Raw genomic sequence first — 26,936 nt, 5'->3', positions numbered from 1 at the left:
GGTCAGGCTGGGGGGGAAAGATAAGACCTTATTAAAGATAGGAACTCTGTCTCCCTGGTCCACTTACACTTGATGTGTTTTATGAAATAAACCAAGTTCTTTGTTTATATCATCATGACAGAGCACTCAGACCGTGTGGTCATCATCCGACAAGAACTAAGGCCAACAATTGGGCTTCAGTTTATGGTCAACTACTGTTGAGTTAAACACTGCTCCAATTCTCAAAGTCAAACCTACTGACTTTTATCAGGTCTTCCATTCACTTATTTCAGTATCAAATAACAAAAAAATTGGTGGAGTAGATGGGTTCTTTCAGGTAATCTTTTATGGATTCTCTCAATCTGTCTTTATAAGTAGCAGCAGCAATAACAGCAGTATTCTTCCAGCACCTCTTCCAGGGTTTCTTTTGCTTGTTTTTCCTTTCTAAAAGTCCTGTATGTCTTATATTAACTCCACATTCAATTTCCAAGTTTAATATTCACGTTTTTCGCCACTGTCATATATCCTTCCAATCTTATTTGGTGTTTTAAAATTTTTTACATAACTTTTTCTTCTGCCTTTCTAGTCTTACATTATAATTATTTTCTCTCTCTTTTTTAGAAATCTCACTGTTTTCTGAAAAAATTGAAAAATATCTTCTGTTCTAAAGTCTTTATTATTTAGACAATGATTTCTGAGCTTATTTCTTTGATATTTTCATTTTATTTGGTCTGGTTTACAGGCTTCAAACAGCCCAACGAGTATAATCCCAAAGGAATTATGGGATTATGATGAAGGAATTAATTCCAATAGAGATAAAAATCACAGTAGTTATAAGGATCACAAGGCCATACTGGGCCATTATTTAGCCAGAACCAGGACACTGGGGGAGCAGTAAAGGGGTGTGATTGTAGTTTTTGACTACATATGATCTCTGCCCAATACACCTTTTGCTTTAACATTTCAAAGGATGCTTGATTTCATTAAAGTGAACATTTTCCTAAAATAGTGTAAATAACAATTTAAACATAACTTCTCAACCTATGAAACTAGCAAATTACCTAAAACATAGGTGATTTTTTAAAACATTTTTACTGACTCAAGTCACACTTGGTGACTATGCAACAAATGTCTATGTCTTAGAAGTGGATTTCTAAACCCTAAAGGGGATCAACCTAATGAATCAGAGGCCTTCATCCTTATTCCTTAGTATTCTTAGCTATTATTAGTAATTACCTATTTTAATACTACTACTACTAAGTAATAATAGTAGAGTAGTGAGACCTTATATAATATGAATTAAACAAATACAAATTCAGGTATACCCAATTAGCAAATTAAAAAATAAATTCAAAAAATGTGCAAAATAAAAAATTTTCATTGTACTAAATCAATGCTATTTTCCTATGAGAGGGAAAATTATATTCTGCCCACTAACTCTCACACAACATGACTCCGGAGCCAGCTGTGGCTTTCCATTTTTCCTGGTCCTCCCAGGGGGGCAGTCCAGGGCCCATTGCAGGGGACATGGCCCTACCTGCTCTTTTGCAATCTCTTAACTCTGTTGTTGCCTTTTCCCAGCTCCCATTCTGTCCTCATGAGCCAAGACACTCAGTGATTTCCTTCATACAGTCCTTGCCTTGGTTTCAAGTTAAGGCTCACACCAGGCATTCAGGTAGTCAAGAGGAGATGATGTCACTTGTGCAACCCCAACAAGGGGGAAGGGTCAGCTTTTTTCCCATGTTCCCAAGTGGCATAAAGTCTCAGCACTTTACCCAATCCTGCTCATTTTCCTGCTGAGAAGTGTCAGTAGGACACTATATTGCTTTGCATTAGATATTAGCACCCACATTTGTTTTTTGCCTGGAGTTCACCCATGTCATGTAGTAATGTAGTCATGTCCACGTTGGAGCATTGTTTCTCCTTATTTCATCTACATGATCTAGTTATTAACAATGGCCCCAAAGAACAAGAGTAGTGATGTGGAGAGCTCTGATAAGCCTAAGAAGAGCCGTAAAAATGCGCATTCATATAAAAAACTGATTAGATGATGGCCTTGTATTATGTGTGACTTTTAACTTACATGGTGTCTTGGAAAATATCAGCCATGTAAAATGAAGTCTTTATAAATAGCAGCAGTAGCAGCAGTAGCAGTAGTAGCAGCAGCAATAGCAGTAGTAGCAGCAGCAACAGAAGCAGCAGTAGCAGCAGCAGCAGTAGTAGCAGCAGCAGCAGCAGTAGCAGCAATAGCAGTAGTACTAGAAGTAGCAGCAGTAGTACTAGAAGTATCAGCAGCAGCAGAAGCAGCAGTAGCAGTAGCAATAGTAGCAGTAGTAGTAGCAGCAGCAGTAAGCAGTGTACAACGTCCCAGCTCAGACAACACTGATGCTGTCATTAACTGTTGCTCTTGCTATCAATGACCAACTTTGAAGGGAATGTGTCATTTTAGAGCACAAGAGGTCAGGGAGTACATGAGAGGTGCCCAGGACAGCCACTGCAAAGGTGAGGAGGTGGGAGAATGGGCACTGTAAAGGAGGAGCTGCAAAGTCGGTCAGTGTAGACTGTAGAGGTCTGGAGGAGTACACATATGAAAAAGAGGAGGCAGCAAACACTCACTAAACATCTGCCATGGGCCAGGCACTACACTAAGTTCTGGGGATACAAAGACCAGAAAAGGAAAGAAACGATCTCTGCTCTCCAGGAGTTTTCATCCTAGCAACCAGGAGGTAAAGGCTTTTTTTAGTCTCACCTTCCATCTTGGAATTCATGCTGTGTATCTGTTCCCAAGCAGAACAGTGGTAAGGGCTAAGGCAATGGGGGTCAAGTGACTTGTCCAGGGTCACACAGCCAGGCAGTGTAGACTATTGAATGACTAGCTCATTTAGTACAGATCCACAGAAGACAAATAGCCATTCAAAAGTTTAACAACATTTATCAAGCTCAATTAGTTGCTGTCCTGAGCTACAAACAATCCCACTCCTGGTTATTCATTGCTATTCTTCCCCTTTCTTGGAATATTCCTCAATGCTCTAATTTTCCCAGCCTAGTAAAGTTCCCTCTCTAGTCACACCTCCTCCATGAAGTTTTATATAACTACTTAATTCCTCAATGGTTCTTCTATTTGCTGAACATCTAGACTGCTGTCTATATTAATGAAACACAACCTTTTCACCTTTTAATGTGTGTTCCTCTTTTCTGCCTAACCAAATTTTAGAAGAATCATTTCCATACCTTCCCACCACAGCTAGTACACAGTAAGTGCTTAGGAATACAATACAGAGTCAATAAACAGGGCAGCTTAGTGGAGCAGTGGGTAGAGTGCTGGGTCAGGAGTCACCAAAACCTAAGTTCAAATCTGCCCTCAGACATTTACCCTGGCTAAGTCACAGAGCCCTGTTTACCTCAGTTTCCTCAGCTGTAAAATGTGCTAAGGAAGGAAGCAGTGAAAAACCCCATTATCTTTGCCAAGAAAAGCCCAGATGGGGTCAGACAGTCTCAGATATGACTGAAACAATTGAACAGCAACAGGAGTCAACAGTTATTCATCAACTCACACATAAATATTTACTTACCAAGATCACTTGTAACTTCATATGTCCCATTTGCCAAAATCCAGAAGAAAACTCCTTGGGCACTTCGAATGGATGACCCAGCCTGATTTACTCTTCCAGCAATGAATATGCCACCTGTCACCGGTGTCTCAATGTAAACATCACAAGTTATTTTTATATCCTTCCTAAATAACAAAATTGTTCATTAGTTCCAACCAGTTACATTTTTCTAAATATAAATTAAAGGTATTAATTAAGCACTTGATTTTGTACTTATATTTAATTGAACTGATATTTTCTAGTAGTTAATACCATCTACTAGTTAATTGCACTACTAATAGTAATAGTAAACACTATTAATGATATAGAACTTTAAGAATAACAAAATGCTTTGTATATACATATATATGATTATCTTATTTCCCCCTGACAGCAACTGTGAGATTTGTTATTTGATTACTTTGATTTTATAGGCAAGGGAAATTGAGGCAGACAAAGGCTAAGTGATTCGTCCAAGGTCCCAGAGCCTTGTGATGAGGCTTAAAGCAGGATTTGGCCTAAAGTATTCCTGACCTGAGGTCTCTGTTCCCTCTGAACTCCTGCCTTAAGCTAGCAGGAATCCCCTCTTCTTAGTTTTGGTAATGTCTTCCATGAATTAAGTCAAATAAACCCATTGCTTCTGTTATATATATATACCTGGAGAGAAGCATTTTCCTCTCAACTAACAAGGCTTAAGTATCCAGAAGGAGGACAGCTTGATGACTCCTCCATGAAGTGCTTCTCTGAAGCCTCACTGTGAGAAGGAGATGACGCATTCTCAAAAACAATGGCAGGAGCTCATACACTCTACTGAGTTCTATCTACCATTCTGGAAAGACTAGGAGTACGTAGGTCCTGGCAAAACCAAGAGACTGATCATCAATAAAGAAATCTTTGGTCAGAGAATCCCCTGAAACAGAGCTTGGATTGGCAGCTAACTCAGACAGCCCTCAGAGCCTACATGGCTGGCTATGAGGCACAGTAGGTAGAAGGCTGGGTCTGGGGTCAGGAAGACTAGGGTTCCAATGTAGTCTCAGATACTCTCCATGAGACTCTGGGAAAGTAATTTTGCTGCTGTTTTGCCTCAGTTTCCTCAACTGTAAAATGGAAGTAATAATATCAACCTTGCAGGGTTATTGTGACAATCAAATGAGATAATAATTGTAAAGCACTGAACGCAGTGCCTGGTACATAGTAGGCACTGCATAAATGCTGAGTGGCTTCCTTTCTCCTCCCTCTGAGTAGGGGAGAGGTGATCAGCTCATGATTTGGTAGGTGTAATTTTACCCCTTGGTATAATGGAAATGCCTAAACACTGCCTGCCTTCAAGGCTGCTCCCCATGGCAGAGCCCCTTAACTCGTCTAATTTTGATTTTTGCCCTTTTGAGATGCTTTGTAGTGAGGAGGTTGTAAGGAGAGTCTTACTGTTCCTGCTACTCTGTAACTCTGTGGTCATCTTGGCTTCGCCATCCATCTCATTTTTCTATTTCAATAAGATCTTACTTTTTTTTTTCTGTTTCACATATCACAATCCATAATAAGCACTTATTAGGAAATTTAATAGATAATGGATGAAATAGAAGAGAGCACAGTTCACTCTTCCACAATCATAATTCACCTGTAGTGCTAATGAAAGCAAAAACACACACACACACACACACACACACACACACACATATGACAATAAACTAAGCAAATTTGATACTCAAGATGCAGAGTTCAGATATATGCCATGAAAGGCAATTTTCTAGTTGCCAATCTAATTACAATCAGTGCTTGCTACCAAGATGGAAAGTTTTACACAGCTTCAGTTAAAGTTCCTCAGTGTTAAAATTATTCTGTTGGCACTCAGTTAAAACCAAATAAGAAGAGGGGCTAGTCTCCTGCAAACTGAAGTACTTTTACAATTGGTGGTGCTATTTTTGTATTTTTCTAGAAAATGAGACTTGATTTACTTAAGCAGAACTACAAATAAGCACTGAAAAGTTTGTTCTAAATCCTATAATTTTTAAATTAACCTTTTTTTTTGTTGTTAATAGCCTATCCTGCCCTTAGAAAGTAAGCAATAAAAATCAACATTTCTTCCTAACTGTCTGGTAGAAAAAATTTTTTTAACCTCAGGACACTGAGTCTCCTATCTTGACCAAGTTAAAGGTGGAGGGGCTACTGAAGGGTCTATTATATTCACTCTGTTTGGCACAGAAGCCTTGATCCATTCAACTTACAAACTCCATAGACAGTCTGATGGCTCCTACTCCCACAGTCTTGCCATATTGGTCTTGGACTTGGGGTACATACCCAATTGGCTTTAGGCCCCCATAACTCAGAACACTCAAGCTTGAGAATTCCATGAGCCTTTGTCTCCCCATTAGGAGGGATAAATGATGTATGCTATCACATACAACCCCTGGTAGAAAATTTTGCTCATCAGAGCACTTTGGAAAGCTATCCTAAAAATTTACCAAATGGGTGACATTTGCAAGACAGAAATATGTCATATGCCCTGCAATAAACTGTAATCTAACTTAATCTAAACAGTAATTATTTACTGAGAATCAAAATTTGATGTCAATGAGGTATACATAAATGTAATATAGTGCCTCAGCCAACCCTCAAAGACTTTGTCACCTAAAATGCTTACTAGACAGATTATTGAACTGGGAAGAAATTAATGTGGGATTAAGTTTGGAAAATGTTTCATGGAAGAAGGGGGATGTAACCTCATCTTGATAAGTAAACTATTTGCATAATGGGAGAGAAATAGTAATGGTACTCAAAACAAGGACAATGATAGGAACAAAAGCACAGATAGAAAGACTAATGGCCTATGTAGAAGGCAGATCTGTGTGACTAGGGGGCAGTTGGCAAGCTGAGGGAATTCAGGCAAGGGTCCATCTCATAGACAGTTTTGAAAACCAAGAACAAGAACTTAAGACTTGATATAGTTGGTAATGAAGAGCCATTGTGGGCTCCTGAGCAGGAAAGTGATAAAATGAAAGTAATATTTTAGAAAGAACAATAGGACAATGATGAATAGATTAGAAGTGGGAGAAACTTAAGGCAGGAAGGTTATATAGAGGGATTAATTACAATTTGTGCTTTCAGATTTCACCCTATATAGAGATATTAGGATATAGATCAAAGAATGTTAGAACTGGAAAGGACTTTAAAATTCAACCTCTTGGTCACTGAGATTGTGTGGTCTTCAACAATTTATCTAACCTCCATGGTTCTTAGTTCCCTCACATAGGGAGGAAGCTAGATTAGATGTGTCCTAAGCACTTGCCCAGACTACTATAAGATTCTCTTAACTGGTCTTAGTTAAATATTCAATTTCCTTTTCCAATATACCCTTATATATGTTCCTAGCCACATCTCTACATGGAATTCCTGTATTTAGAAATCTTCATTAGTTCTATATTACCTAGAAGGTAACAAACTTCTTAGGCTGCCATTTAAGGCCCCATTGAACTCCAATCCACACTTCCCATCTGATTTCCTCTTATTTCCCTTTATATATTCTACATGGCAACCACATTTCCTATTTCATTCTGCCCCCTTCTGCCTTTATGTATTTCTGCAGTGTATTCCATGGCTAAAATACACCTCTCCACTGGCTAAGATGGGAAACATTTAATGTTCTATCTCAATCTAACACAAAGAAACAGTTGATTCAATAGCACCAAAGTCTAACTCTGATATGTCATTCTGGTGTGAACATGACTCTGGTTTCTCAGAAGGAATAGCAGGAGGCCTCAAGCTCCAGAATGTCCTACCCTAGCTGGAAACATTTCAAGTACAGGGATGCAACCAAGGATCAATCTAGTTAGCCCATCCATCAGCAGTGGCTAGCATTTACATAGCAAAGCACTAAAATTGCACCATGTTTCAAAAGTTGGAAGGTAGATTTAAGCTTTATTAGCTTAAAATTCCATTCCAATTTTTGGAACATTCTTTATTATTACCTCATTTGATCCCCACAACAACCCTGGCTAGCTGTTTTTTCTGAGTCCAGGCCCAATCCTTGATCCAATGAACCACCTAGCTGATTAACAAAGTTGGTGTTTACTAAATACTTATTGAATGTTCTTACAGTTATGACATAATGATTCTAAATAGTAGGCACTTAATAAATGTTTTTTAATTGAATAGAAAACATAAGAGTAAGGTTATGCAATTAACTCCTTATTAAAAGTAGGTACAGGAAGCAACTGGGTGGTTCAGAAGATTGAGAGCCAGGCCAACAAATGGGACATGCTAGGTTCAAATCTGGCCTCAGATCCTTCCCACCTATTAGACCCTGGGCAACTCACTTAACCCCCATTGGCTAGCCCCTACCACTCTTTTGCCTTAGAACCAAAACGTAGTATTGATTAAAATGGAAAGTAAGAGTTAAAAAAAATTAATTAAAAAAATAAAAGAGCTTACATTTTTGGATCAAATTGGTGGTCTCAAATTGAATTCCTTTCCTGACCTGGGAATACCTTTAAATTCACTGTTTCAGAAGTTAATATCATTTTGTATAAATAATCAAGCAATATCAGATTTTATTGTTGGCACAATTTCTAAATTACTTCAACTGCCTATATATTCCCAGTATTTAGTGCATGTCAAGTGACTGACAAAAATTCATCGTTTCCAGAGGGGTGAAGAGAATGAGACATGGCGCTAAGGATGACACGCATCAGGAGGGTCAATGAAGCTGGTAGAAACCAGAGGCAAGGTACATTGATCACAGCTAGTATTTTATAGAGAAAATGACATAAGCTAAGAGATTAGATAACCTATGTACATGGACAATGGTTAGTAATGATTTGCAATCTTAGTGCAATGACATAGTTTACCTCACCAAAACTTAGAGTTTTCTATAGGATAATAAATCAATATGTCAATGTGTAAACATATAACAGAATTTCTCACAGAATTCTTGCACCAATAATTTCTTAGAAGGACATTTAGTATTTGGGAAGGAACTAGATTAAGTTCTTATTGTGGAGAGAGCAAAACTTTGTGTCCGCCTACTTCTAGGTTATGGTCATGATTTTACTGGGGCCTGTTCTCACTACTGGGGGCTATAAGCACAGACCTCAGCACATAAGTACATAATAAATGCTAGTTGGCTGACTGACTGACTGATTGATGGAATTTTTTATTAATGTAAGGCACAATGCTAGGCAGTAGTAACACAAAGGAACTAAAAGACCTTAAAGCCTAGGATAGATGAGATATTAATTCATACACATAAAAATCTACGGCAGATATACTATTCTATATTCACCTAATTTACTTATAGTTTCCTTCATTATATTTAAATCACTCACCCATTCTGAATTTATCTTGGTGCAGGGTATGAGATGTCGATCTAATTCTAATCTCGTCCTTTCTGTTTTCTAATTTTCCCAGGAGTTTTTGTCAAATACTGGGTTTTTGTTCCCAAAAGCTGTGATCTTTGGGTTTATCATACACTATCATGCTGAGGTCATTTATACCAAGTCTATTCCACTGATCCTTCTTTCTATCTCTTATACAGTACCATACTGTTTTGATGACCACTGCTTTACAGTATAGTTTGAGATCTTCCTTCATATTTTTTTTTTCATGATTTCCCTGGATATTCTTGATCTTTTGTTCTTCCAAATGAACTTTGCTATGTTTTTCTTTTCTGATTTTTTTCTGATTCAGTAAATAAGTTTCTTGGTAGTTTGATGGTTGTAGCACTAAATAACTAAATAAGTTTGGGTAGGATTATCATTTTTATTATGTTAGCTCATCTTACCCAGGAGCAATTAAATGTTTTTTTTTTCAGTTATTTAGATCTAGTTTTAATTGTGTGGAAAGTGTTTTGTAGTTGTGTTCATATAGTTCCTGTGTTTGTCTTGGCAGATAGATTCCTAAGTATTTTATATTGTCTAGGGTGGTTTTAAATGGAATTTCTCTTTCTAATTCTTGCTACTAAGATGTGTTTGAAATATGTAGAAATGCTAATGATTTATGTGGGTTTATTTTGTATCCTGCTACTTTGCTAGAGTTGCTGATTATTTCCACTAGCTTTTTAGTTGATTATCTAGGATTCTTTAACTAAAACAAAATATCATCTACAAAGAGTGATAGCTTGGTCTCCTCATTGCCTATTTTAATATCTTCAATTTCTTTTTCTTCTCTAATCGCTACAGCTAGTGTTTCTAGTAAAATGTTAAATAATAGAGATGATAATGGGCATCCTTGTTTCACTCCTGATCTTACTGGGAAGGCTTCTAGTTTATCCCCATTGCAGATGATGTTTGCTGATGGTTTTAGATATATATAAACTCTTTATTATTTTTAGGAAAGGCCCTTCTACTCCAATACTTTCTAGTGTTTTCAATAGGAATGAGTGTTGTATATTGTCAAAGACTTTTTTTGCATCTACTGAGATAATCATTTGATTTTTGTTGGTTTGCTTATTGATATGGTCAAATATGTGAATGGTTTTTATAGTATTGAACAATCCTTGCATTTATGGTATAAATCCCACCTGATCATGGTGAATAACCCTCCTGATCACTTGCTGAAGTCTTTTCGATAGTGTTCTATTTAAGATTTTTGCATCTATGTTCTTTAGGGAGATTGGTCTATAGTTTTCTTTCTCTATTTTTCACCTGCCTGACTTTGGAATCAGTACCATATTTGTGTCATAAAAGGAATTTGGTAGAACTCCTTCTTTGCTTATTCTGTCAAATAGTTTATATAGTTTTGGGATTAGTTGTTCTTTCAATGTTTGATAGGATTCGTTTGTATATCCATCTGTTCCTAGGGATTTTTTCTTAGAGTGTTCTTCGATGGCTTATCCAATTTCTTTTTCTGATATGGGCTTATTTAGGAGTTCTATTTCTTCTTCTGTTAATCTAAGCAATTTATATTTTGTGAATATTCATCCATATCACCTAGATTGTCATATTTATTGCCATATAATTGGACATAATAATTTTTAACGATTGCCTTAATTTCCTCTTCATTAGAGGTGAGGACTCCCTTTTCATCTTTAATACTGCTGATTTGGATTTCTTCTTTCCTTTTTTAAATTAGATTGGCCAGTACTTTGTCTATTTTATTTGTTTTTTCAAAGTACCAGCTTCTAGTCTTGTTTGTTAAATCAATAGTTCTTTGACTTTCAACTTTATTAATCTGTCCTTTATTTTTTAGGCTCTCTAAATTAGTTTTCTTCTGAAGATTTTTAATTTGTTTACTTTCTAATTTTGTAATTTGCATGCTTAATTCATTGATATCTGCCCTCTCTAATGTGTTAATATATGAACTCAAGGATATAAATTTCCCCCTGAGTTCTGCTTTGGCTGCATCCATAGATTCTGAAAGGATGTCTCATTATTATAATTTTCTTCAATGAAGTTATTGTTTCTATGATTTGTTCTTTAACTGATTTTGGAGAATCATATTATTTAATTTCCAATTAATTTTTGACTTGCTTCTCCATGTACCCTTCTAATTATTATGTTTTTTTCATTATTATCTGAAAAGGTTGCATTTATTATTTCTGCTTTTCTGCAGTTGTATGCCATGTTATAATGACCTAGTATATGGTCAATCTTTGTTAATGTGCCATGTGCTGCTGAAAAGAAGTTGTATTCCTTTTTGTCCCTATTTATTTTTCTTCATATATCTATTGACTCTAATTTTTCTAAGATTTCATTCACAACTCTTACCTCTTTCTTATTTATTTTTTGTTTTGATTTATCTAGAACTGATAGAGGAAGGTTCGGGTCTCCAACTAGTATAGTTTTATTATTTATTTCATCCTTGAGCTCCACTAGTTTCTCCTTTAGAAATCTGGATGCTATATCATTTGGTACATATATGTTGAGTACTGATATTTCATCATTGTTGATACTGCCTTTTATCAGGATGTAATTACCTTCCCTGTCTCTTTTAACTAGATCTATTTTTACTTTGGCTTTGTCAGATATCATGACTGCAACTCCTGCCTTCTTTTTCTCTGATGATGCCCGATTGATTTGGCTCCATCCAATTACCTTTACCCTGTGTGTGTCTACCTTCCTCATGTGTGTTTCTTGTAGGCAAAATATGGTAGGATTTTGTTTTCTAATCCACTCTGCTATTTGCTTCTGTATTATAGGTGAGTTCATTCCATTCACATTCAGAGTTATGATTACCAACTGTGTATTTCCCAATGTTCTGATTTCTACTCCTAGTCCTACCCGTTATTCTTTCACTATTTCCTTCTACACCAGTGTTTTGTATTTAATCAGTCCCCCCAATTCCTACCCTTATTTTGCTTCCCTTCCCCCTCCTTCTTATTCTTCTTCTGGGTCTTTTCAAACTATCCCCCAACCTCCTTCTCCCTTGTATTACTTCCCACCCCACCAGTCCTTTTGTTACCCTTCTACTTCTCTATAGGGCAAGAATCAATTCTCTACCACAATGGATCTGATTGTTCTTCCCTCTTTGAGTCAATTTTAATACATGTAAGAATTAAATATTTCCTATCTCCAACCTCTTTATCTTTCCAGTGCCTTGGTGTTCTCCCCCACTCCCAACATGACCTTCTTTATGAAATATAAATTTACTCCATTTTGTCTCTTTTCCCATTTCTCTTTCCATTAATTTCTTTATTATCTCTAGTTATATATATATATATATATATATATATATATATATATATATATATATATATATATTGGCATTTCATCATATACAGTTTGTCATTGTTCCCTCTAAGTATAATTCTTTTAGCTAACCAGGTGATAACAATTTTTAAGAGTTAACAATATCCTCTTTTCTTATAGGGATACATATCATTTTAATTTATTGGGTCTCTTAAAAATAGTTGTTTGTTGTTGCTTTTTCCCTCTTTCTTATTTACTTTTTGGTAATTCTCTTGAGTTCTGTGTTTGAGCATCAAATTTTCTCTTTAAGTCCAGTCTTTTCTTTATGCATGCTTGGAAGTTTTCTATTTTATTAAATGACCATACTTTCCCCTACAAGAATATAGTCAGTTTTGCTGGGTAGTTGATTCTTGGTTGTAGACCTAGTTCTTTTGCTTTCCAGAATATCATATTCCATGCCTTTTTGTCCTTCAGTGTAGATGCAGCCAGATTTTGTGTTATCCTAACTGTGGTTCCATGGTATCTGAATGACTTCTTCATAGCAACTTGTAATGTTTTTTCCTTGGTCTGGTAGTTCTTGAATTTGGCTATAACATTCCTGGGTGTTGTCAGTTGGGGATTAAGTAAAGGAGGTGATCTATGGATTCTTTCAATCTCCACTTTTCCCTCACGCTCTAGAATGTCAGGCCATTTTCTTGGATAATTTCCTGTAGAATGATGTGCAGGCTTTTTCTTTTCTTTTTTTTTCATGCTCTTCTGGTAGTCCAAAAATTCTTATATTGTTTCTCCTAGATCTATTTTCCAAGCCTATGGTTTTGTCAATGAGGTTTCATATTTTCCTCAAATTTTTCATTTCTTTTTATTTTGTTTTATAGATCCTTGTTGCTGTAATAGATAATCTTGGAGGGTATATTTGATGGATACTAGATATCTAATGGATCAGGTAGTTATCTTCTTTTGCCTACCCTCCTCCCTTTTATACTTCCCTTCCTCCCTCTTCCAATCTCCCTTCCTCCCATCTTCTTCCCTTCAGTTTCCCCTTACCCCTTCTTCTTTTGCCTCCTTCTAAGTCACTCAGGGTGAGCTATGATGTTTTAGAGGAAATACTCCTTTCTCTTCTTTTTCTCAAGTAAGGGTTTATTGGGGAAAACAGGAAAGATAGAGGATGAAGGTAGTGAAGATTTCCCTATTACCTACAGTGATTCTTAGGTTGGAGGATATTGAGAGAAATGGCAATTCAGCCACTAAAATAAAACAGAGCAAGTCAAAGAGAGATATATGGACTGCTGTCCTTCTATCTTCAAATCATCCAGGCCACCTCCAGCCTGATTACCCCAAATCCCAGAGATAAACCCAGCTTCTTCCTTCAAAGTCACCACCATCAGCCCAAAAGCCTTCAGCCAAGTCCCAGAAAATCAATCACTGTTGGCTTTTGCCTTCAACTGTTTCTGGGTCACATTCCAAATGGAATTTTCCTTTGATTGACAGCTAGGATCAATCTCCAGCTTCTTGTCTTACTTCTTGTCCTTTTGCATGCCTTATAATTTCTCTCAACACTGCCTTGTGAAGTCATTTGCTTCTAGTTGTTAAATTCTAGTTTCTAAAGACTGAATCTCATCCTTAGCTTTTTGGTCATCCTCCTTCTGGTCTGATTTTCTTTGGAGCTCATCTTTCATTTTCTTTGACTCATCTTTTATCTCCTTTGCCTCATTTTCAAGCTGGTTAATTTTGGCTTTCTAGACGCTATTTTCTGTTTCCATATGACTTATTTTGCTTTTTAAGTTCTTTACCTAGTTTTTTTTCAGCTTCTCGTAATTGTTTTTTGAATTGTTTTTTGAGTTCTTTCAAAGCCTATGTCTAATCTACTGGAGTTTCTGTGTTTTTGCTTGGTGTTCCTTGGTCCTCCTCTCTCACTATTTGTTCATTGCCTAGATAGAAGCTGTTGATTCCAATTTCTTTTTTCTTTTTCTGTTGTTTCCTCATATTTTCACCTTCTTTCCCCCCTGTAATTGCCTGTAATCTTGTTTCTTTGATAACATGCTGGATCTATGGGTTTGGGATATTCTGTCCTGAAGGGGATTCTTCTCTGCTCTATTAATTGATCAGGTCAAGTTGATGGTATTGATGAGCCCTGAGATCAGATCTTTCCCAGTTGGCTGCAGAAGATGAAAAGGAGCTGGGCTGCCCACCCTATTATCAAGGTTGTAACCTGTAGTGGCTGTAGCTTTTGCCCCTGGAGCTTAGTCAGCAAGACTCTCAGGGCAGTCTGTGGGGGAGGGGTATTGAAGCTTGAGTTTCCCTGCCCTCTGAAGGCTTTTTAACAGCCCTATTGATAAGATTGAGCCAGAGCAGAGTTGATTTGCACATCTGGATGTGCCCTGAGGCCAAAACCTTGAGGGGGTGGTCAAGATGGAGTGTCTAGGCTGTGACTAAGCTTCCTTCTCTGCTCTTCTCCTCCAGCTTCCTCCTCACTGCCTATGTTCAATGCCCTGATCCTGGCAAAGCTGTGCCAACAAGGTACTCCCTCCAGACAAGAGTCCTTGTGGGCTCAGAGATTCCAGACACCACTGGAGGCTCAGCACTGTAGGTGGGGAAGGGGTCCTGGGACCTTCCTTCTTGGGGATATATGAAGCCTCTCTCAAGAGGGTAGGCCTCTCCTCAGACAAGACCCTTCAGAAAATCCCGGAATGGAGTCAGCCTTTTTCACTCATCCCACATGGTAGTTCTAAGGGAAAAGTACAAAAGTAGTCCAGGGTCTCAAGCTGAAGCTCCTTCAAAATCAAGTTGAAGGTGAAAGACCTCTTCAAAGGAAGTTCTTGCCATTTTAAAAGACCATTCCTTTTTGTCACTTCCTGTGACTTCCTAACATTTTATGTGTACTAATTACAGATAAAGCTTTGCTTATGACTGCCCAGTGGGCAGTCATCCTCCACTCAACTGTAAGTGGGGTGTATAGGCTTCTGGTCATTAAATCTAAAAATGAGGAGGAGAGAGTTAATCCCATCTTCACAAAGGGAAACAAGAAATTGTGAAAAAAATCTTTACAACAAAAACCACTCAACAAAGGTCTAATTACTCAAATTTACAAGGAGATAAATCAATTATATAAAAAATAAAGTCATTCCCCAATTGATGAATGGGCAAGGGACATGAAGAGACAATTTTCAGATGAAGAAATCACAATTACAAATAAGCACATGAAAAAATATTCTAAATCTCTTATAATCAGAGAAATACAAACCAAAACAACTCTGAGGTACACCACCTCACACCTAGCCAATTGACTAAAATAACAGCAAAACAAAGTAATAAATGCTGGGGGAGATATGGCAAAATTGGGATACTGATACATTGCTGGTGGAGTTGTGAATTGATCCAACCATTCTGGGTGGGAATTTGGAACTATGCTCAAAGGGCTTTAAAAGACTGCCTTGCCTGCCCTTTGATCCAGCCATCGCACTGCTGGGTTTGTACCCCAAAGAGATAATAGGGAAAAATATGAGTACAAAAATATTTATAACCATGCTTTTTGAGGTAGCAAAAATTTAGAAAATAAGGAGACTCCCTTAGATTGGGGAATGGTTGAACAAGTGGTGGCATCTGTTGGATATGGAATACTATTTTGCTAAGAGGAATAACAAAAAGGAGGAATTCCATGTGAACTGGAGCAACCTCCAGGAATTGATGCACAGCAAAAGGAGCAGAACCAGGAGAACACTGTATACAAAGACTGATACATTGTGGCACATTTGAACATAATGGACTTTAGCAGCAATGCAATGATCCAGGACAATTCTGAGGTACTTAGGAGAAAGAATGCTATCCATATTCAGAGAAAGAACTGTGGGAATAGAAACACAGAAGAAAAACAACCTCTTGATCACATGGGTTGATGGGGATATGATTGGGGATGTAGATTCTAAATGATCATTCTATTGCAAATATTATTAATATGGAAACAGGTCTTGATCAATGATATATGTAAAACCCAGTGGAATTACTCCTTGGCTATGGGAGAGGGGTGGGAGGAAAGGAGGGAAAGAGCATGAATCATATAACCACAGAAAAATATTTTAAACTAATTAATTAAATAAATAAACTTTTAAAAAAATCCAAGGCAGAACCATACTATCTCTTTCCTCTGGAGATGTCCATGACCCCAGAGGAACAAAGGTAAGTGTCAGAGTTTTAACTTCTATTTCCTCACTCTTAACACTACATGTCTCTGATTTAATATTGCAATAGTAGAGAAGACAACACGACTCAATTCAATAAGCAAAGTTCAGAGTTGCATTACCTCTCCAACTATAAAAGCTGCTTTTGCTTCTTACCAGTGCTATCTAGTGTACAAGGACAGTACTTGGCCTTAATTCCACAAAAGGAATCTTCAATACAATCTTAAAATCCATCCAGTAGGTGGCATTATGAGACCAACAGCTACAAAATGAGACTTAGAGAGAATCTAAAACATGTAACTTGTGAGCACATTAAAGCCATGAGTCATAAGTTATTTCATCAAGGATCCTTTCATTTTCACATGCAAGTCAAAATGCCCCTGTAACAATCATGGTTGAATAGAAAGATGTGTAAAAACAGTGTATTCCCCTCTTCAAAGGAAAAGAGGCTTGCAATTGTGTCATCAGAGAATCAGAGCGGAGAGCTCAAAAAGATGTTAGAACCTGCTTAATCTAATTCCTCATTTTATAGAAGTGGAAACTTAAGCCCAAATAGGGAAACGTAGTTTGCCAAAAGTGATGAGAGCACAAATAAATCTATCAAATGGATATTTAGTCAGTCCTGTATGGTAACCCAAGACAGACTGTGGGAACCATTCAAGACTGACCATGGAGTTAGCAAGCCAGCATCTGGTACCCGACTCTCCACCAGATCCATATGAGGTAGCCCCAATGAACATACCAGTTATGATCTCCTATAATACTGATGGTCTGATCTGCATCATCAGCCCAAGTGATAGGTCTCTGAGTGACCTGTTGGCGAAAGGTGAAGAAATGACCTGATGTGTCCTGGTCATTCATGAAGTATTCAAATACACCTGTTTGATCTGCAAATTGTGGAGCTATATTACCACGTGTCTGGCCTAGTTTGAAAAAAAGAAAGTCATCATTTTGAATATGCCATTAAACTCTTTGGATTTATATTTCTAGTAATTCATTGAGCAATTATCAAAAAAACCTTTCAACTTTAAAATAAGTAAATCACAAGCATATGTGCCTTGTACAAATAAAAACATGCGTACAAACACATGGATGTGCATGCACAGGAATGGACACACATACAAACTGACTGCAGCCCAAGATTCTGTATCAATGAGGAACTAGCAATTATGATTTATGTAGTGAATTAAGTATATTAACTTTTGTGTAACTGTTTTAACCTATTTTTTGAAGTCACATACTCTTTTCCTTTACTAGGAGATAATCACCACGATTTGTTTCTAATGTCTTTTGAATATACTTTTCATAGCTCATTTCTTTGCAAAACTTTCATGTTTCTTTATGTGTAGCATGGCCATAAAGAACCTAAAACTGCTGAATTTGGGTATTTTTTCCACTATCACAAATGAACATAATACAGTTTTTGTCTCAAGGTACCTCCCTATCAAAGCCTCCACAAGACCATCTTTACTGTCAAATAAGAGCCTCTCATCCATGCTGAAGATTATATAGAACAGCAGTTCTAACAACATTATCTCATATTTATTTGTATGGAAGTTTTTAGTTGTCAAAATCTTTTCACATTCATTATCTGATTTCAGTCTCATAGGAATCCTGTAATATGGATTCAAGTATTACTTCTGAATTCTAACTTTTCTAGCTTATTAATAATAAGCTAAATTTTAGATTGAATGTCTCAGCATAGCCTCATGGCTTCAGAGATGAGAGAGAGTAAAGGCAGCTTTCCCACGGCATTTCTACCACATGTGTAACTAGCCTAGATCTCACCCAAATCTCTCACACATGGAGAATCCAAAGAAGTCAGTGAAAGCTAAACTTCTACATAGAGAATTGGGTTAATGAAATTTTCCAAAGAGATCTGAAGCCACTCGTTAGGTCTTAGAAAGTCAAACTAACCAGGCTGCTGCTAAGAGAGTTGCTCAATAAGCAATCATTAAGCTTTACTGAACATTTGTGGACATGGCGGCTGGGCTTCTGCCATGACATACCTTGATGGAATCATTTTGCAACTGAGGACACTATGGACAAGGAGGGCAAAGTATGCAGCATTCCTCTGCTCAGGAGTACAATTTCAGTGACATCCCAGACTCTACATTCTCATCTACCCCATATCCAAGTCTTGTCCTTTCTACTTTCACAGTACTCTCCCATGCATCTTTTCTCTCTTCACCAGCCAATACGCCGGAGCCCTCATTGCATCTAGCCTGGAAATGTAATCCAGTGCAGTAACTGGTCTCTGTCTTTAGTGTCTTCCTGAAATCTTGACTATCCACTCAGATGCTCCCATGATCTTCCTTAGGTGCAGAACAAACAACATCACATCCCTACTCAATACCCTCAATACCCTATTGATTGCAGTATCAAATATAAAATTCTTTTGTTTAGCATCCGCAGCTTTGTGCAGGCTGGACCCCCCTCCCTTTTCCATTTTCTGACACTTTACTCCCCATCTAATACTCTACAATCTAGCCTCACTGACCTCTTTTCTGCTTTTCCCTTTCTATACTCCACTGCCCACCTGTCTGCCTCTAAATTAACTGTTCCCTCATGCCTTTTGCAATATATTCCTTTTTTTTTCTTTTTAAAATTAAAACCTTACCTTCTGTCTTAGGATCGATATTGAGTACTGGTTCCAAGGCAGAGGAGCAATAAAGCCAGACAATGGGGGCTAAGTGACTTGACAAGTGTCCCACAGCTAGGACATGTTGGAGGCCAAATTTGAGCCCAGGACCTTCTCTCTAAGACTTGTTTTTTATCCAGTGAGGTAACCAGCTTTCCCCAATGCCCTCCTTCCTTACTCCTGCTTCTTAGTTTCTCTGGCTGTCCTTCAAGGCTCAGCTTAAATCCTACCTAGTATAGGAAACCTGTTCTAGTCCTTCCAGCCTCGTAATATTCACCCCATTCAGATTAACTACCCTCTACACTTTGGAGAGCTTATATAATAATGCACTGATTCCTCATCAGAATGTGAGTGTCTTGAGATCAGGGACTGTTTTTAATCTTTCATTGTGTCTTCTGCACTTAACACAGTGCCTGGCATATTAATACTTTCAATTGGTTTGTTACCAGGGACAGTTGGTATGTCCCATAAGATCCCTTACCATAAAATTCATGCATCATCTAGTGAAACATCTCTTCAAAGCTAAGAAGGTTGGAGGTCTTCAGTGAAGCCTTAAAGTCAACTTTACTCTCACAAAAAGATAAAAAGACCCAGTAGATTAAATCATTTATGATTAAGGTTTCACATCGGCTTCACAATGAAAACAAACTGGTACATGGCAGCTGACACAATTCTAAAAATAAAATCTATGTTAAGATGCTTTAAAAAATACGACACTTGCCAAAATTGAAATTATCTTCAAAGTTAGATGGAAATGGTCGTGATTCTGGAGGAGTAGGATGACTGCCCTTTTGACCTGTAGTGATGGTTGTTAAAGTATACACTTCATCCAAACCCAATTTTAATGTAATGGTACCATCATTAATCTGAAAGAAAAAGTGAAAACAACAGGTAAGTACAAAAGGAGTTCCTGTGTGGACAGGTTACTGGAGTCACTGGGAGAACTTCAGTGAGAACTTCCAAAGTAATTGTGAGAATTAAACAGGTTATCATGGAAGATTGTAGTGCTTCTCTCCCTAGAGGATCTGTGAAAAGCACAGATGAGATTGGACACAAGTTATTTTTCAGAGTGGACAAGAGAAGTCTGCCTCAAGGAAGGAGAAGGAAGTAGTTGTGAATTCAATGAGAGTAACAAATCATAAAGCCCTTTACTCACAATAACTATAAAAGGACATGGTTAAAAAATATCTTTCAACTGTTTTGTCAAGCTCATAATGGGGAAGTGATTTGGCCAAAGTCCAACCAAGATATTCTAAATCCAAATCTCTCTCTCTCTCTCTCTCTCTCTCTCTAATACACACACATACACACACGTGCATTTGTAATACATGAAGTCTCTATATGTATATTCTCCCTCTAAACGTGTGTTCTTTATATATATATATATATATATATATGTTCTATATAAATATATATTTACATGTATATTTCTCTCTCTCTCTCTCTCTCTTTCTCCTTCCCTCCATCTCCCCTTAACCCTTGTCCTTTTCTTTCTATTTTCTCTGTTCCTCCTTCCCTCCCTCTCCTTTCCTTTTCTCTCCCTCACTCTTTCTTTCTCTGGATGTTATATATCCTTCCTTCCTTCCCACCCTACCTCTATCTCTCCCTTTCCCTTTCTTTCTCTCCTACACTTCCTTTCTCTCTCACCCTCCCTCTCTCTTCCCCTTCCCACCTTCTGCCCCTTTCCCTCTCTCTCACTCTCTCTCTTTCTCTCCCCTTCCTTCCTTTTCTTTCCCTCTCCCTCCATGGCCGGTCCCTTCTACTATCTATCTGTCCCTTCTATATCTATCTTTATAACTCCACTAAGGGAGAAATGATCATAAAATGCTATTGTTTACTCAGAATTTGTTCATTTAAGTACTTTATAATTATTATAGTTAGTACATAAGTTTTAGGTAAGATTTATTAGCCATATTTTATGTGCTATATGTATATTTTGGAGTACACTGAGTCCCTTTTTAGAATAAATGCACAAAAAAATTTATGTCCATTTTGTAGGACCAAGAGCAAAATTTATTATTTTAAAGTTTTCTTAGCTTTGCTTTTGTGATAAATTATTGGTCAAAGCTATGATTTCACACCAAATCTCTAGTTCAGAAGATATTCATTCAGAAGATATTTTCAGATTTTCAGATTCAGAAGATAAATTAATACCACATAAAAACAATTTGTTTTATGACAATTCACTTTACAAGCTTGTTTTTATGTCTACACTATGTCAAAGATTATATGTATCATATTTTACCTGGAGGATAGTGTTTAAGACTAATAACTAAGAGTCAGATTTTATCAACAGAGAAAGTAGATGAGATACAAAAAGATGAAATGATTTGTTCGCTCAGAATGGACAGAACTGAAAGCTATTGTTTAAAAGTGCTGTTTTGTCTTGAAAAGAGTTTTATTTTTCATAAAATGTTACTAATTCCTACCAGTAGAGGCTTTTGTTTTTCGAATGAGTAATTCCTACTTTGCTTCCCGAGTCTGGAATACCATATCTGTAGCATTGTTAAGCTTTTCTGGGAAGAGAAAATCATCAGAAAAAGGGAAAGAGTTTTCATTAGTCTAGACCAGTCTTAGAATTTCTAAAATAAATGATAACAAAAGGTAACTAAATTTACCAAACTTGCTAAATTTAACAGCCACCCTCAACTTTGAGAAGAAAACTTAAGATTTTCTTCTCTCCATCCTTTCCCAACTGCAGAAAAAGACAGGACTGAACTTCAGAAGGTGGAGTCAAAGAAGCAGTTGTAAAAAGTAAGATATGATGTAATCATTTTTCGTCAGTATCACATAAGACAGCCGGCATTCATTGAAATGCTAGATTTCTTTGGGGTGCTTAGATTTTGATGTTCATCTCTCAGGACTTTTGCAAATAAACCAACATGTTTTGACAACAATGTGTATAGAAGAGAGTTAACTTAACTTGGTATGAATTTGTGTTAGTGGCAGAGATTAAGTAGTTTTTGTCTTTCTAAGAACAGAAAGAAACTTGGGGAAGGACTAGAAGCTATTCTTCTATGGAAATGTTGCTAACCTATAAGAGTATGGTTCAGCTTTCTATAGCACAATATTAAGTTCTAGCTATCTCATTTTGCATAAACTGCTTTTAAACTCTGATTAACCAAGGGATGACTTCTACCAGCTGGCATATAGTGATGCCAAAGTATGAGGTTATGAAATCCAACAATGGTGCTATTCCTTGTTCCCTTTCTGACCTCCTTCTTCCTACTGCTTCATTTTAACAGCAACATATGGAAGGAGAATTCAGAAAAACAGGTCTGAATTATATAAATAAATACATCATTTCTTATAGATACTCCAGAATTTAGAGTATTCTACTCGAGTCAGAGTTTTGGGCAAAAAAGAACTACAACAGAATATTTAGTACCTTGTTAGAATATCCATGTGAAAAAAAGCTCATTTCCAAAGTGTTACATATGCTTCATTTATGCTTACATAGAAAGTCCAAGTCTGAGTGACACTGTTTTTAGTCTTTAATGCAACACTGTGTAGAAACTGCAATAGTCTTGTGTCTTACTTTGTACAAAATTCTCATGATCTTTCATGAAAAGGTTCATCTTAAGCAACTAATGATTATTACAAAAAAACTTCAAAGCACATAGTCTTTCAATTCTTCTGGAATTATGAAACAGTCTCTATGCCAAGGTTCTCTATAAGATGATTAATATTAATCAACAAGAAATAATGAATGACATCTGACATAGTTGTCCAGTCATTACATGTAGACATGCTGCCAATCTGAAAAAACTAAAAACTACTAATGCAGTTAAAATAGAATGCATCATTAATCAAGACAAGGAGGACAAACTCATGGGCCACCATGCAGAGCCACTACTCTGGGAACATTGCCTGGGGAAAGACAGCAGTAACAGAAATTTCACCAAATTAAACAATTTGGATATGTGTGTGTATACATATATGAAAGGTGTGTGTGTGCATGTGTATATATATATATATATATATATATTTATATATGTAAGGTATATATATATATATATATGGGAGTGTGTATGTGCATATATACATATATGTAAGGTGTATATATAGGGGAGTGTGTACATACATATATTTAAGGTGTGTATATACATATATGTGAGGTATGAATGTGTATATATGTAAGATGTGTGTATGTATGTGTACATACATATATACACCTTACAGAGAAGAAGCAAGGAGGAACAACAGACTGGTTACAAGACACTTGGGAAATAGGTTATAGCCAGAGCCTGGGAGAATACTTGGGAGACCCCTAGATATAATAAGAGAAACTAAGGAGACCAAAAGGGTACTTAGTCCTATCTACGGTGTTCAAAAATGGGTTGCTTGATGGTTTATTATTCAGGCAATTGGGGGTTTCATGAAACAAGGCTTTCAATACTTACAAAGGTTCCCTGAAGAGAGAAAATGATTATTTGATCAGTCACCTGGAAAAAACTCGCATGATCCTTTTTGCATTGTGAAATCGGATAACTCTGAAAAAAAAACAAACAACAAACAATCCTAATTAAAATCTAAATAGACAAGACATTCCTTGTTAAAAAAAATAGTACTAACATTTGTATGGCACATAAGATTTACATTGTGTATACATTATTCCACTTGATCTTACCACCATTGGACAAGTTAGGAAGCATAAATATTATTTTCATTTTATAGAAAACATAAAATAGAAATAGAAAGAAAAGAAATAGAAATGGAAATTTAAAAAAGAAAGAATAAAAACACTAAAATCAAATGCTCTCTAATATAATTAACAAGCTGGTTATGACATATATATATATATATATATATATATATATATATAATATATAAAGTTGGTCCAAAGAAGAAAGGAAAAGATCCCTTTCTCTGTTCTTAGAAGAGGTAGAGAGCTGAATGTGAAATAGGACATATGCTGTCACACTCAGATAACTAGATGGTTATTTTTTTTAACTAATTTGTCTATAAACATTTGTTTAGCACCTGCTATATGCCAGGTACTGTGATAAGGAATAGGGATACAATAGCAAAAGATAGCCCCTGCCCTCGAGGAGCTTACAATCCAATGGGGGAGATGACATGCAAATAAATATATACAAAGCAAGCTAAACACAGGATAAACAGGAAATAACTAACAGAGAATAGAATAGTATATATTGAGGAGGAAGGTGTCAGAAGACTGAAGCAGTAGGAGGGGGCTAGGTAATTAAGGGTTTTGACCACCAAATAGAACATTGCCTGGAGGCAATAGGGAGCCACAGGAGTTTACTAAGTAGGGGAATGACATGATCAGACATGAGTTAGGAAAATTACTCTACTGGCTGAATGGAGGAGGGATTGGAGTGGCAGCAGACCCATGAGGAGGCTATCACAGTCATCCAGGGTCTGTACCAGAGGGACAGTGGCAGTGGCAGAGGAGACAGAGGATGTGTCAGAGAGATATTGCAGAGGTGAAATCCACAGGCCTTGACAACAGCTTGGATGGAGAGGAGGAATAATGGGGAATCCAAGATAACTCCTAGGCTCTGGACAATGAAGTTGCCCGCAACAGTAGTAAGGAAGGCAGGAGATGAGCAGTATTTAAGGGGAAAGAAGATGAATTCTGTTTTCAACATATCGGGTTTAAGGTTTCTACTATAAATCCAGTTTGAGATGTCTGAAAGGTAGTTAGAGATACAAGACTGGAAGTCAGCAGAGAGGTCACAGCAGGTAGTTCTGAGAATCATCAGCCTAGAGACAGTAATTAAATCCAAGGGAACTGAGGAAATCAGCAAGGGGAGCAGTATAGAGGGAGAAAAGAAGAGGGTTCAATGCAGAATCCAGAGGAATACCTATGAGAGGCTGCAACTGGGAGAAGGATATAGCCAAGGAACAGAGAAGGAGCAGTCTGAGAAGTAGATGGAGAACCAGGGGAGTGTGGCACCCCAGAAACCAAGAGAGAAGAAAGTATCTGGGAGAAGATGTTCATCAGTGTGAGAGGCTGCAGAAAGGCCCTGTTTTACTACTTCTCTTCCTTCTGAAGGCTGCAGATTAGAGAGAAAATTGCTTTGCAGGAGAAGGAAGTCCCCCTCCCCACTGACTTTATTCTTCCTCTTCCCTAAATGGAGAGGCACTGGAGCAGGTGATGGAAGGCCTGAGGCAAAGATGAAGGCTGCTCCTCTTTGAACAGGAGTCCTCAACATCCTGGCTGGGAGATCAATCTGGCCTTGGGAGGCACAAGATGCCTGGTGTTGGTATAGCTGTTCCTCACCATCTGCCTCCTGCCCTCAGGGACATGTAGCACAAGATAGAAGGCTCTGGGTCAGAAGGTTTCTACTTGCTTTTCCTTCTTTTTCTCTTATCCTTTTCATGAGACATTAGTCAAGAAGGAGTGAATATCATTTTAAGATTGAGTAGGAAACAGGAGGATCTTACAGAAAATGGTTAATCAAATTTTTCTAAAATTTTAATATTGCACAGGAATAATTTATTATATTCATGTGTGACAATTTGTTCATATATTTCCAAACTGATGAGAACATGTTTTTGTTATAAAAAATAATGTTCTTATGAAACTTTTTATGTGGAAGTTTTGTTCTTGGTGTCTATATCTTGGGGCGGAGTCAAGATGGCGGCTTAGAAGCAGCAAAAGTTCAGTCCTCTGAGAACCCTTCCTTACCGATCACAAACTGAATGCTCCTAGGGGATTCAAATTCAAACTTAACAACAGGACAGAGGTGGGGAACCCTCCTTTTAGACTCAAATCAAAAGGTATACCCCCCAAAAGCCAGAATCCGAGAACACTCGGGTCGAAGGGGAAGGCAGAGGGAAGGTCCCAGGACCCCTCCCCCCAACCCAGAGGGCTGAGCCCCCAGCGGCAGCTGGAACCTCTGGGCAGGCAAAGGTGCTGGTTTGGAGGGTCTACCTTGTGAGCAGCGGGGCTCGGAGTGTCCAGCATGTGCGGGGAGGAAGGGAGGAAGCCAGGGAGAGACCAGGGCCGTGGCCAGTTCCCTCCATCTGGCTCCAGTCTCACTGTTGCCTCGGGGCACATCCAGACCAATCCAGTTGAACCTAATCCCATCAGGACTCCTCAGAGCTCAGGGAGACCAGGACCCCTCTGCCCCCTAGAGTGCAGGGCCTCCGGCAAGGACAGGAACCTCGGGGCAGGCAAAGGCACTGGGGAACCTTGCGGACAGTGGAGAAACAGCTAGAGAGAACTGGAGAGAACTTAGGCGGCCCAGCCGTCCAGGAGTCTTCGGCCTCAGAGCACATATAGCCCAACACAGTTGAATTTAATCCGATCAAAAGCCTCTAGAGGACAGGGAAGCTAACATTCCTCCCCTTGAGACTGTACCAAGAGATCTGACAAAGCTCCAAGAAGAGAGACTGACAGCCCCAAAACCAAAAAAAATGAGAGGAGCAAGAGCACAGACAAATACAGGGAGCAAAGAAGGGGTAAACTCGAGCAAACAACAGAAAAAGAAGAAAGAAATTACAATAGAGACCTTCTGCACAGGTAATGAGCAAAGAGTGAACAAAACAGAGGGGGAAGGACCAGCAAAGAAAAAATTAGAAATCCCAGCGAATTAGACACAGGCTTTGGAAGAACTTAAAATGCAATTCAAAACACAATTAAGAGAGACTGAAGGCAATTGGGAAAAGAACTTAAAAACTAAGATAAGTCATCTGGAAACAGAGGCACTTGAACTAAAACAAGAAAATAGTGTCTTGAAAGCCAAAATCAACCAGATGGAAAATGAGGCAAAGGAGGTGAAAGATGAGGCAAAGCATATGAAAGATGAGGTGAAGAAGATGAAAGATGAGGAAAAGGAGATGAAAGATGAGGTAAAGAGGATGAAAGATGACTTCCAAAGAAAATCAGACCAAAAGGAAAAGGACGACCAAAAAGCTAAGGATGAAATCCAGTCTTTAAGAACCAGAATACAACAAC

The 26,936-nt window shown here is 37.7% G+C and overlaps 1 protein-coding gene across 8 annotated transcripts in view; it reads right to left on the bottom strand.

Moving 5' to 3' along the window:
- LOC130453538 (galactocerebrosidase-like) overlaps window positions 1-26,936 on the bottom strand; it is a 147,022-nt gene that overhangs the window by 37,984 nt on the left and 82,102 nt on the right. For 5 of the 8 annotated variants that reach the window (XM_056820542.1, XM_056820538.1, XM_056820533.1 and 2 more), the window contains 5 exons: window positions 23,410-23,499; window positions 21,436-21,522; window positions 19,728-19,872; window positions 17,108-17,288; window positions 3,552-3,715 (listed from right to left, as the gene is read on the bottom strand). In XM_056820542.1, coding sequence (XP_056676520.1) covers window positions 3,552-3,715; window positions 17,108-17,288; window positions 19,728-19,872; window positions 21,436-21,522; window positions 23,410-23,499 — 667 coding nt within the window. The remainder of the gene's footprint in view (window positions 1-3,551; window positions 3,716-17,107; window positions 17,289-19,727; window positions 19,873-21,435; window positions 21,523-23,409; window positions 23,500-26,936) is intronic. The other 3 variants (XM_056820575.1, XM_056820565.1, XM_056820535.1) reach the window with 2 other exon arrangements.

The sequence above is a fragment of the Monodelphis domestica genome, chromosome 1 (assembly GCF_027887165.1).
Source record: "Monodelphis domestica isolate mMonDom1 chromosome 1, mMonDom1.pri, whole genome shotgun sequence".
In the NCBI taxonomy this organism is placed as follows: Eukaryota; Metazoa; Chordata; class Mammalia; order Didelphimorphia; family Didelphidae; genus Monodelphis; species Monodelphis domestica.
Note: the sequence above shows the minus strand (reverse complement) of the source record. Positions and strands in the feature narration are given on the sequence as shown.